Source organism: Pongo abelii, chromosome 8, assembly GCF_028885655.2.
Source record: "Pongo abelii isolate AG06213 chromosome 8, NHGRI_mPonAbe1-v2.0_pri, whole genome shotgun sequence".
Classification (NCBI taxonomy): Eukaryota; Metazoa; Chordata; class Mammalia; order Primates; family Hominidae; genus Pongo; species Pongo abelii.
Genome location: NC_071993.2, coordinates 126465465 through 126478589, shown reverse-complemented (window position 1 = coordinate 126478589; position 13125 = coordinate 126465465). Strand labels below are relative to the sequence as shown.

Genomic DNA, 13125 nt, shown 5'->3' with positions numbered 1-13125 from the left:
GCCGAGCCCTGGGATGCTGTGGATCTCTATGGGTCTTAGGCCATCAGGGCAGGTTCTGAAACTGTCTGTAGGCAGCTTCTTTCCTTTAGAAAGTGGCCACGCTGAGTAATCTAGCACAGGCACTTAGAGCCTGGGGAAGGGAGGGGACTATGGCAGGTGGGGCACGTCAGAGTCTGTGTCCTGCCAAACCTGAAAGCCATCGTTGGGAGCCAAGATGGCCATTCCCTCAGGGTCAGAGTCACCAACCAAGACCCCACCCACTGTTGGATCTGACTCCTGGGCAGCTCCAAGAGAGCAGCAACCAAGCTTGCTCTGCCCACCAGGGCGTCTCCCCAGCACCTAACCCAGGGCTTGGTCCCAGGACGGCCCTCCCAGCTCCCCTAAAAGTGCATGCAGGTTGCTGTTTTTCTTGTATAAACTCCATGAAAGCCAGGATTGGGTTCTTGTTCACTTTGGTATCCCCCAGCACCCAGCACAGTGCCAGGTACACAGTAGGTACTCAATTGGTGTCTGTGATGCTGAATAAAGGCACACAAAAAGCCCCTAAGCTCATCCAGCTATGTGGGGTAACCTGGCTTTGGAGAGCTTTCATGAGCCTGTGTGTGTGTATGTGTGTGTGTGTGAGCTTGTGTGTTAGCAAGTGTATGTGCACTTGTGTGTGTGTACTTGTGTGTGCTCCTCGGTGCTCATGCCTTCAGAGTTGTGTGTGTGCAGGATGGGGTGGGGGTTTAGTTGGTGCTCTGCTGGCAGCATGGCCATCGACTTGTGTCACCTCCTGCGGGGCAGACGTGCCACCTGCAGACAAGGTGACAGGCTTCCGCCGAGAAGTGCCCCCTGCATCAGTAGCACTGGCTTGGGTTGGTGGTGGTGGTGCGGGTTGAGGACCCTGGGAAAGATTTCCAAACCACCCAGACAGGGTCAAATGTTTGCACATTCCTCTGTCTCAACAGCCTGGAGAGCCACTTGCTTTCAACACCCTTTGCAGCAGATGTTTTCTTTGGACTTGGCACCTCGATATCTTTTTCTCTTCGTGGGAAGTATACAAACAGTTGGTATAACTTGGCTGAAGCTGTCAGGCATGGAAGACCTGCCTCAGTGCCCTGTATGGTCAGGTGGAGAGCGGCGGCATCCCATCTCTGGGCAGCCCGAGGAGGACAGGCCAGGTGACTAGGGCACTTACTGTGCACAGGCAGAAAACAGTTCTTTGCAGGGCTTCTGCAGGAGCTTCTCCTCCGTCTGGGAGACCAGGTCTTGGCCAACTTGGGCTATGAAAACAGGGGACTGGAAGAAGGAAGGGAAGTGAGGTGGTCAGTGAGGAGCCAGCAGCAGCGCGGCCGGGTTTGCCCACAGGTGTTGGGCCAAGAACCAGCCACGTTCCAGGTGCTGGTACACCTGGCAGCCCATCTTCGCCCCAGCGTGTGACCTGCTGCCCCCTCCAGCCTGCACCTGGCTCGGGGCTACCTGGACACTGGTGGTTTGGGGAGGTGGCTGAGCTGGAAGGTGGTGAATGAGCCTAGGTTCAGGGTGAGACTTCTGGCTGTGTCACTTGTAGGCTGTGTGACCTCATGGAGGTCACTTGGCTTCTCTGAGCCTCATTCCTCATCTGCATAACATTGATAATGACAGTCCCCATGGCCTGGGCATGTAGTCAGAGCTGACAAGGTATGCAAATGCTCCCAACCATAAGGGGCTGTGCAGCATGACCCAGCCCATCACTGAGCCCCCAGCAGGCTTGGTGACGCCCCTTGGCCATGCTGGGCTTCTTTCCTCCGAGGGCAAAAGAGAAGATGAACACCTGCCCAGCCTCAAGGTTCACATGTGAAAGGGTTTGGATCAGGCCAAGTGGACAGGAAGGCTCAGGAGGGAGGAGGGGGGTGAGGAGGGGAGGGGAGCTATAGCCCCGGAGCTTCAGGCTTGGGTTTGAATCCCAGATCTGTGACTCGCAGCTGTGGCCTTAGTCTTAACTGCTCAGCCTCACTCTTGTCAGGAAGACGATCAGGAATAGGAGTTTCTCTTGGGGCAAATCAATAAAAACTTTAGGTAAGGCATTTGGCCCAGATCTGGCAGTAGTAGCAAGTACGAAATAAATGTCACCACCGTTGTTTCTTTATCTTTCCAGGTTAAGCTGCTGGCCTGAGTATTTTAAGTTTGAAAGGACATTTCCGAGAGTTGCTGTGTCCTACCCAGGAGTGGCAGCCGCATCTGGAAGGCAGCTCCACCCAGGGCAGACCTCACCCACCCCCTGCCCTCCACCCACCATTCACCCTCTGCCAGCTGTTCCCAGGGGCTGACTCACCAGCTGGGCTTTGAGATGGGTTTTTAATAAATTACAGAGATAATTGAGAAAATTGCTGGGAGTGGGCACAGAAAGATGGGGTGTGGACACAGCTCTCTCCCAAAAGGATGCTGAAATCCGAAAGCCTTGCCTCCTCTTCCCTATGGGGCTGATTTGCTAAGTCCACCAGATGGTTTCTGGGTGGGGGTGTCAATCCCCGGGGGTGGAGGGGACACCCGAGGCAGCAGCTGGCCTGTCCTTGGTGAATGGAATCAGTGGCTTGTTTTCTGTTCCCCACAGGTCTGAATGTCCGAATCCCTTCCTTCCTTCCTTCTTTATTTCTTTTCTAGGTCCAGCCCTCTCTGCAGGCTCACCCCTGCCCTCAGGGTCTCCCCGCTGAGCCAGGCCTGAGAGGCTTCAGCTTCTTGGGGTGCAGCCTGCGGTGTGGATGCGAGCTGCTGTGATAATAAACACTGCTTACCCAAGTGCAGGCCAAGCCATTCCCACCAAACAGCAGCCTCAGCACATTTCCCAGTTACCATCAGCAGCCTGGGTAGCGGCTGCTGTCTCCTACCTGCCTTCCCACTCTGCCCCAGGAGACGCAGAAGAGCAACCCACAGAGTACAGGTCACAACTTTTGCAGAAAAGATGCTCCATGTCATGGGAGGAGCCCCAGGCCAAGAGCCAGGAGCCTGAGCTCTGGCCCGGCCTCTGACCTTGGCCATTTTGTGCCTCCATCTCACCCTCTGAAACAGGAAGGAGCTGCTCCAGAGATGCCCGAAGGGTCCTTTGAGATTTGGGAATTGACAACTGGGGGCTTGTGCTTCTAAGACTTGGAGAACTTTCTTGGAAATTCTGACAGCTGAGTCTCTTGGGAACCAGTACCTCCAGGCTACTTCAGAGCAACTGAATATTAGAACAAATCCCGAGGCCCTGGGCAAATCTGCTTCAGGAAGGAGAGAGCCAATGGCTTGGCACCCTTAGTCCAGGAGGGCCCAAGGCCTGGCACGGAGCTGGTGCTGGTTGTCTGTTCATGAGCAAGATGATACAATGTGTTGTGCCAGGACATGACCTTGAGCCTGGTGCGAGTCAGCAAGGACCAGAGAGAGATGCCAGCAGGGTGGGCCACGGGGAGAAACAGAACGGTCAGAAGGGGGACCTGAGTTGACCACCTGTGTGCACTCTGCAGGGTTCTGCCTTTGTTTCCACCTAGGGAGGACCCACCCTTACCCATCACAGGCACAGCCTGGTGCTGGGCAGGGGCAGAATTAAAAGATGAAGATGAAGCCAGGCAGGACTCAGTGGCTCATGCCTGTAATCCCAGCACTTTGGGAGGCCAAGGCAGGATTGCTTGAGGCCAAGAGTTTGAGACCAGCCTGGGAAACATAGTGACAGCCTATCTCTACTAAAAATAAAAAAAAAAAATAGCCAAACATGGTGGCTTGCCTGTAGTCTCCGCTACTTGGGAGGCTGAGGTGGGAGGATTCCTTGAGCCCAAGAGGTCGAGGCTGCAGTGAGTCATGATCACACCACTGCACTCCAGCCTGGGCAACAGGCTGAGACCTTGTCTCAAAAAAAAAAAAAGAAAAAAAAGAGATGGAGCCAGTGTGGTTTTGACCTCAAAATACTTTTTCTCCAGTAAAACAGAAATGATATTATAAGGTATAATATCCTAACAGAAAAGTTCTTATGCCTCTCGGTTGTACTGTACATGGTGATGTACAAAATGGGCTGGTTGAAATTCAATGGCTTTCAAACCTTCTTTCTTCTTCTTCCTTTTTTTTTTTTTTTGTTTGTTTGTTTTAGTAGCAAACTTTTCTCCTCCAAATGAAATGTATCCACAGACCCAATATTTAAAACCTATAAAAATAATTTAATTGGCAACAATGGTTTACATATATTGAAGGCTAACTCTAGTTAGGTCCTGTGCTAAACACATTGCTTCATTAATTCACTGAATCACACCCTGAGGTAGCCATTATTATAGTGCCCATTTTGCAGATGAGGAAACTGAGGTTCAGAAAGGTTAAGCAATTTTCTCAGGGTCACCCAGCCAATAAGTGCCTGAGAGGGGATTTGAACCTAGGTTGGGTGTCTAATGAGTGAGATCTGGTTGGAGGGAGTGGGCTGTCTGGGCCACCTGTGCTCCCCTCTCACCTTATCCCCTCAGGACCCATGAGGTCTGACCCTAGCCCCCGGTACTCTGCAGAGCTCAGCATGAGGACCAGGGTGCTGTTTGGTCCCATAGCAGAGGCAAGTGATGTAGCTCGAGACAATGAGCCCCACGGCTCAGAGAAGGGAGGGGTCACTGTGAGCTGGGGTCATCTGGGAAAGGCTTTATGGAAGATGGAGTAAGGGGCAAAGCAGAATTTGCGGGGACAGCCAACTGGACTCCCTTCTCGGCAGATGGGAGAAGGGGATTGTCCAGGGTCTAGAGGTGACCCAACTGTGTACGTGAAGTCACACCACTCTCATACTTTGGATTGGCTGGCAGGGGAGCTCTGCCCAAGGGCAAAGCCCTAACAAGGGAGTTAATGAGTGGGTAATAACGTCTGGCTTTATAACCATTGGCTCGACTTGAAGAGATTAAACGATTCCAACCCAACCCCCTTTCAAGTGCCTCCAGGGAGTGACACCTTTGCCAATAAGATGGGAATAAGAAGCTGCTGGCCATTGTGTCTGAAACTAAAGCCCAAACCTGCCAGGAGGGTAAGAAGTGAGCAGTTGTAGTTGGACATTTATTATTTGTGTCAGTGGAACCAGAGGATGTCCAGTCCTTCCCTGGAAGTCACTTACAAAGAGAGACCCTTTAAGAAGGCCCTCCGCTGGCTGCGTGTCAGATCGGATACACCGTGTAAGAAATAAGGCACCCAGAAGCTCAGAGGGCTCTGGGGTTCTGAGTAACCTCAGCTCAGCACCTGGGATCCATCCTCTAGGTCTTTGAAGGCAGGAGAATTCCATGCAGTTTCAGATCCCTGTCTGGTGGGCCCATAAGGTGGGCTGGGGAAGGGAGGGGGGAACCCTACAGGCCGGGTGGGTTCTGGAGAGAAATGTTACCCTCACTCCACTGAGGACTCAGGAGTGTCAGGAGAGCTATGGCTGGGCAGCACTCTGGCTCCTCCTGCAGGGATGTCCCTCTGGGATGGAGCTGATGGTCAGGGGTGCCACGCTCCCCCGGTCAAAGATGACCCTTGAATGTCTAACCACACAGAAATCCAAGCGTGAGGGCCTCAAGGCCTGCAGATACCTGCAGAGGGGAAGGCAGCCAGGTTGGAAGGGGTCTTGGTGGTGCTCGTTGGTAAAATTCCCCCAGGGGTCTGGGACCCCCTCAGGTCACCAGGTGGTCTCCTTAAACAGCTCTAGCTGCAGACCTTGACTTTAACACAACAGTGAATTTGGGCACCAAGGTTCCTTTGAAAGGATCAAGTTAACTGGAAGGAGCAGGGGAGTTTCTCTGCTTGAAGGCCCCGCCATGAATGCCTGCCCCTTGTGGCCTTGCACAGCTGAAGCTACCCAGTGGTCAGCCTCTGCCTGGCTCTGCCAGAGTCCACTCTGATGACAGTCAGGGTGACACCCAGCTACCCCTGAGCAGGGCTCCGTAACCATGTCTCTGGGACAGCTGAAGACACCAAGATATGCCCTGGGGACACAGCTGTGTAGCCTGGGGTGCTGGCCGGAGAGCTCTCTCCCCTCTGGCTGGATGAGAAAGGTCTTGCCTGCCACGAGGAACTGTGGGCTGTAAGGACCCCTCTGGCAATCATTCCCCAGCGCTGAGCACTCCACCCACTTCTTTGGTGAAGGACTCTCCCCTTCTGGTCCCCCCTGAAGCTGGGGAGGGACAGAGGTGACCTTGAAGCTGGGGGCACTCTGCCTGCTCTGTGAGCTGGTTCTTCTGTATAAAAGCCCCCTTCACCTGGAGGTAAAAGAACCTGCCCCACCTCCCTCTTGGGATGGGAAATTGACCTTGAATCCTGCACTGGAGGAACCTGGAGCCACACTGGGCCAGGGGAGCCAAGGCTGCCTGCTGTTCCAGCGGGCAGATCAGACAGAGCTCGTGCTGGTTTGGAACTCCCCTCGGGACCCCCGATGACTCACTCCTTCTTACCACCTCTTCCTTATGGCCCAGACTCACTCTCTGCTCTATGCCACTGGTTCTGGGGATCTGGGCAGTTCCTGATGTCTGCGATAACCAGAATGTACCTTTTCAGGCAGCAAGAGATGAAGCTTGCCTGGGATGTTTTTCTGGGCACCACAGGGCACTGAGAAAAGCTCTTCCCACCACTTGGAACGTAAGTAGGGCAGACCCCCCACCAAAATGGATGAAGTACGCCTAGGGTGGCTTCGCACCTTCACTCCTCTCTAAGCCTCTCCCCTCCTTTTTGTCCTCATCTCATGCATCCTCTGCTGCTATGACTCTAAACTCTACCATGCCGCGTAGGTCACCTCTCTCATCTTCTGTTCCATCAGAACAGAAACCTCTGGGATATTCAGGCATGATGTGGATGACGTATTGCTGACCACTAATGATTCAATGCACGGAAGGCCTCGGAATTTTCAAAGATGATACTGTTGGGGTGGCAGTGTGGTTGGAGAAAAGAGCTAGGGGCCTGTCCTGAAGCTGCGTTTGTATAGCAATGGGTTTAGAGTGAATGGGGTGACTTGCTGGCTAATCCCTTGCCCCCAGCACCCCTTGGTAGAGCAAATGCTCAATGCTGCACCCCTCCCAGGTCAACTGCCGCTTCACAGGTGCCATCTGTGCTTAACCTGAAGCAGGAATGATCTGGGGTATTTCAGGCACTGAGGCAGGCTGGGGAGGAGGGGTGCTGAGGAGGAAGGCAGGGGCCAGGCCTGGGCATGAAGCCACCCCAGTAGGCACCACACTCAGCACTGGATCCGGGAAGCATGTGTGGATCACCCACCACACTCAAGGCTGATGCTCAGACGCCCACCCTCAGTGGCGTTACAGAGGGAGGGACCCAAGCACAAGGGCAGGCGACAGCCCAACCCCAGCTCTGCCTCCGCCCATTCAGCCAAGGCCCACGGAGCAGGCCGTCCACAAGGTGGTGCCATTGCTTCCCTATGCTCCTTCACCCCCACCGGCCTGCCAGCCTTATGGTCCCCAAAGACTTGGGAGGCCAGGTGGGCACACCTGGAATAATTACCAACCGACTATAATCTCAGACCAGAGGAGTACGGCCTCTGCAATAACAACTGAGGGGAAAAAGGGGATCAATTCGGCCGGGTGTGGTGGCTCATGCCTGTAATCCTAGCACTTCGGGAGGCTGAGGTGGGTGGATCACTTGAGGTCAGGAGTTTGAGTCCAGCCTGGCCAACATGGTGAAACCCCATCTCTACTAAAAATACAAAAGTTAGTCGGGCATGGTGGCATGCGCCTGTAGTCCCAGCTACTCAGGAGGCTGAGGCACGAGAATCACTTGAACCCGGGAGGCGGAGGTTGCAGTGAGCCGAGATCACTGAGCCACTGCACTCCAACCTGGGCAACAGAGTGAGAAGCGGTCTCAAATTAAAAAAAAAAAAAGAAAAAAAAAGAGAGAGCAATCAATTCGAGAGGGAGCCCTAGAGAGGTAATACAGGCCTGGACCTTGAAGGAGAGACAAGCTGGACTGCAGGGCCAGGGCCTGGAGGTCAGAGTCAGCACTGAACAGAAAGGGAGACGCTGTTCGGAGTCAGGGACTAGCGAAGATTATGGGAAATAAGCAGGAGCGGCTGACAGGGCATGCTACCATAGCTTGAGGCTGACGCTGTCCTGGGGCAGCCACCGGTGGCTGAGTCATCAGCCCTGAGGATGACGTCGCCAAGGCGGCTGCACCTGCTCTCCCGGCACTGCTCCCTGCCTCTGCACCATGAATGACTGACATGAGGAAGGGACATCATTTCCTGCATCAGTGAGAAACTCCAGATGTTTGAGGCTCTGGTTCCCAAAGCATCTCTCTGCATTAACATCCCTTGTTTCAAGTGTCAGAGTGGAGATGGAATCAGTTGTACTTGGCTGGTGTCCTTAGAGGCACCCAGGGATGGAGGGGGACTGAAAGGCCATGAAATCAACTCAGAGCTACACCCAGAGGCCTCCCCAGGAGCCACCAATAATCCTTTGCCCCGTGTCACCCCGGGAACTGTCCAGAAACACAGGCCTGATACTCATTCAGAGATTCAGGAGTGAGATGGCACAGGAGGAGGTGGAGATCAGAGGACCCTCCAGGAAAGACCCCTCACGGCTCAGCCCTTCAACCCACTCATGGCACAGATGGGGAAACTGAGAGAAGGGGTCCCCTACAAGTCACTTGCTAGCCCATGGCGGGGCCAGGATTGGCACCTCTGACTGGGAGGCATGGATCTGAGTGGTATAAGCCCTTAACCAGGTATCCTGAGCCAGCCCTCTAGGAAGGACATGGCTTTGGCCTCCTTGGCCCCAGTCAAAACCAGCTGGTCCCCATTTCACAGCTGGGAACACTCACATCCAGCAATCTCAGCCCTGGCGTCTCTGCCACCCACCGCCTCCTCTCCATCCCCAGCTGGCTGCCCTGGTTTGGAGAATTCTCTTCTCTTGCTTGGACTATTGAGGAGGCTCCTCACAGGTCTCTGCTACTCTTTGCTCTTTCATTTGACACAATGGTCCCCAAAGGAGTTTTTCTGCACCACACAGCATCAGCGGCCCCCACTGCCTATAGGACCAAGTCTAGTGGCTTCTTAGACCTGGCCCCCGACACCCTGCCCAACCTGCTTTCCCTTTCCTTCCCCTGCTCTCCCGTGCTCTGGCCCCACACTGGCTGCTTCCCGGGCGAGCTCAGCTTTCTGGCTACTGGACCTTTGCTTGGTGCCTTCGTTCCTTCCCACCCCTTCATGACGTGTCCAAACCCCACCCAGTTCTTTAGGACCTGCTTCCAACATAACCACATCCAAGATGATCCTCCCAGCAGGCAGGACCGTTCTTCCAGCCCCACCTCCTGGAGACGGCTGCTACGATCATTCTCATCATCACTGCCATCACTGCCATTTCTTTTTTCTTTTTCTTTCTTTTTTTTTTTTTTTTGAGACAGAGTCTCACTCTGTCACCCAGGCTGGAGTGCAGTGGCACAATCTTGGCTCACTGCAAGCTCCACCTCCCAGGTTCAAGTGATTCTCATGCCTCAGCCTTCTGAGTAGCTGGGATTACAGGCACGCCCCACAACACCTGGCTAATTTTCATATTTTTAGTAGAGACGGTGTTTCACCATGTTGGCCAGGCTGGTCTCGAACTCCTGGCCTCAAGTGATCCACCTGCCTCAGCCTCCCAAAGTGCTGGGATTACAGGTATGCGTCACCACACCTGGCCATCACTGACTTTTCTTGAGCACCCACTTATGATATGCCAGGTCCTAGGAGATTTATGTGGAGTGACCTTGTTTAATCTTCTTAAGATAGGTTTTATTATTCTTACTATCCTCACTTCACAGGCGCAGAAATAGGCTCAGAAGTTAAGTAACTTGCTCAAGGGCACATAGTTGGCCTGGGAGCAAAGACAGGATTCAAACCCGGGGAATCTGGCCAGAGAACCTTATCCCTGAGCACCAGCATGTACTCCAAGGACGCCACATTCCTTCCTAGACAGTGTGCAGGAGGATGTGGCATTGAGGAACAAGCCCTCCCTGGAGGCCCATGGGGGCTGGATAAGGAGGTGCGGTGGACTCTGCGTGTTTTGACCAATGGTGTTTGTATAGTGCTGTCATGCATCTCTCTCTCACACACACACATACACACACACACATACACACACACACACACACACGCTAACGTCCAACATATGCTTCACTTCAGCAGAGGAAAACATTCCACTGAGGAGCTCCACGCTCATTAGCCATGGTTCCGTCAGTGGACAAAAGGTCGGCCTAGGAGACTGTCCGCTCTATCTCCAGACGCAAGCACTTAGGGCTTAATGATGTGTATATTTTCATATGTGGGCAGCTGACATTCCCCATGTAAACTATTTGCAATTTCCCAACGTGGACAGGCTCAGCTTTCAGGAAAGCTGAGCAGGAGAGAGAGAAGACTCTCTGAAAGAAAGGGGCTCCCAGGGGTCCCCTTCCTTCCACACAAGGGGGCTGCCCTGTCCTGCCGTCACGGGGTGGAGGTCATTGTTTCTTGGGGGGCCACCCTCATTTCTCCTCCGGGGCAGGAACAGAGGAGGGGCACTCTCACAACCATACCCTGGCCGCCCCTTGACCCTCCTCGAGGGGATCTGCGTCAGCTATGGGAAGCCTGGCGTGGGCGGAGGCAGGGGTGGGAGTCGAGTCTTTAGCAGGAGCCAGGGCTGGAGGCTGCTGTGGGCGCCTGAGGGATGGGCCGGCCCAACAGTCACGGCCCCTGAGAGAGGCAGGCGTTGTGCTGGGCCTTGATGTGGGTTTTCTCATACATTTTTACTTCTGTTGCTCTCCGGAACAACGCTGTGAGGTGGGGGCTTACTGTTCCAGGGTCACAGATGTGGAAACGGAGCCCTAGAGAGCTCTGTGAGGAAAAGTGTGGTCTCATTCCTGCTCATCAGGATGGAATACCACACGGCACTAGGTGTGCTGCGGGGGTTCCGCAAATGCCCGCAGACGGAGCGCTTAGTAAGAGCGGACCTAAGACGCAAATCCAGGCCTGCCCAGTTCCAAACCCTGCAATCTCTCCACTCTGCTTTGCTGAATGAACTGATGATGTTCCTGGCACATAGTAGGTGCTCAATATGCTTGTTGGATAAGTGTGTGTGTGTGTGTGTGTGTGCACGCGCCTGTGTGCATGAGTGTGAATGTTCACAGCAGGAAAGAAGGAGATAGAGAATAGCAGGTCTGTCCACCAGAAGGTCCTTTATGGGGTCATCTGGTCTGCCTCCTGCCTTTGTAACATGCTGGGCCAATCACAGTTCTAAGGAATTTTCTTAATTAAAACCAGATGGAGGGGCCGTGGCCATCTCAGGCAGAAACTGTAGGATAGGGCTGCTGGGTGGGGAGAAGTGTCCTGGTTCGGGGGTTCCCGGCCTAGGTACCACCGTGTCGGTCTCATGGTTTCATTTGACCATAGGAGAGAACGCCCTCCTCCTCATCTCTGCAGTAAATTCCCCCTTTGTTTGAGCAACTGGGAGGTAAGTATCTGCCACTTGCTGCCAAGAATCCAAACGAATTCACCATCTGTAAAATCAGGCGCTTAGGCCAGGTGAGCAGGAGGCCTCCAAATGCTTTGCACACGGCCAAGAGCTCCCCTCGTCTCGCCGAGCTCCGATTCCGTGAGCTCACTCAGCCCTGCTCACCCAGCTGCAGCAACAGGGTCTGGGGTGGGGAAAGCACAGGGTGGTGGGGCAAATGGGGGCTGTTCCAACCCTAAACCCTGGCTTGCACTTAAACATGTTCATACGGTCACAACCAGAGAAAAAGGTTTGCTGAGCAGCAGGCGCAGAGAGCATTTCCTCACTTGAGGGTTGATTTAAGGTCTGGCTGACAGGAAGAAAAAGCACCATTCTTCCACCTTTTTAATCAAAACCTTCAGGGCCATGTGGAAAAGCCACTGCCGTACACCCTCACGTCCGTCTGGAGTAGTTCCTTTCTCTGTCCATGGCCAGGCAGGAGACATGATCCACAAGCCCCAGACAAGAACAGACCAAAGGAAAAAAGGCAGGGTTTTGTTTTCAGGGTCACTAGGGAGAAAATAAATCAGCCCAGCCACACGCTCACGAGCAAAGTGCTGTGGCCTGTCCCTCCCTCCACCCTGGGTCTGATGCCAACATCCAGCAGCCCTCAGCCCAAGCGCCCCAAGCTCTTCACCAGGGTGTCCTCGTGGTCAGCCCAGGCGATGGACTGCATGGCCTGGGCACTGTGCCAGGCACAGCCCCGCCAGGCAGAGACACACTGGACCGGCAGCCCGTGGGTAGAGGTCCTTGTGATCGAAGCTGGAAGGCACTCACTGTGCCTCTTTTGAGTTCAAAGGAAGTTGATGCTCACTCTTTCCCATGAAGGTGGGCACAGCCTCCAATCAGAAGCGGATCTGAGGTCAGGCGCAGTGGCTCACGCCTGTAATCCCAGCACTTTGGGAGGCCGAGGGAGGTGGATCACCTGAGGTCAGGAGTTCGAGACCAGCCTGGCCAACATGATGAAACCCTGTCTCTACTAAAAATACAAAAATTAGCCAGGCGTGGTGGTGTACGCCTGTAGTCCCAGCTATGCTGGAGGCTGAGGTGAGAGGATTGCTTGACCCCAGGAGGTGGAGGTTGCTGTGAGCCGAGATCCCACCACTGGACCTCAGCCTGGGTGACAGAGCAAGACTCTATCTCAAAAAAAAAAAGCAGCAGATCTGCAATGAAGCTGAGGAGGCCGAAGCTTTAGGGTTTTGTTTGTTTGTTTGTTTTTTAATTGAGATGGAGTAGTCCTTTATTGTAGTCCTGGGAGCTACAAAATGCTCTATCTTGGGAGACACAGCATTTCTACAGAAGCACTTCCGGGAAATTGAGGTCACAGATGAAAAGGATCTGAATCTCCAAGGCCTCAGTAATTTGTTGTGATTTCTTTGCTCATTTTCAATATTCACTTTTGTATCTAACCTCCTATTCTTTTTCTTAAAAAGCATGCTCAGCAAGTTATTTAAGCTTCAGTCCCCCCTCAAAGAAACTCTGGATCTTCCCTTGTCTCCAACTCTCAAAGGGGCCTCTCCAGGGCCCTTCAGAGGCCATGATGCCTTTAGGAAGATGGCATCCAGTCTGCCATGTTTATCTTTCCTTGGTGAACAGTCCAAAGACCTAGAGGCTAAGGGGCTCACAGGGCTCTCTGGAACCTTGTGTGTCTGGTGGAAGAGAAAGTGGGAGTGACACCATGACACAGGGTTCA

At 53.6% G+C, this 13125-nt stretch overlaps 1 protein-coding gene across 8 annotated transcripts in view; it reads right to left on the bottom strand.

The window, feature by feature from the left end:
- The window catches only part of GRK5 (G protein-coupled receptor kinase 5), a 251111-nt gene that overhangs the window by 30821 nt on the left and 207165 nt on the right, over nt 1–13125 (bottom strand). For all 8 annotated transcript variants that reach the window (XM_024252945.3, XM_063727015.1, XM_054521377.2 and 5 more), the window contains 1 exon segment: nt 1181–1281. In XM_024252945.3, coding sequence (XP_024108713.1) covers nt 1181–1281 — 101 coding nt within the window.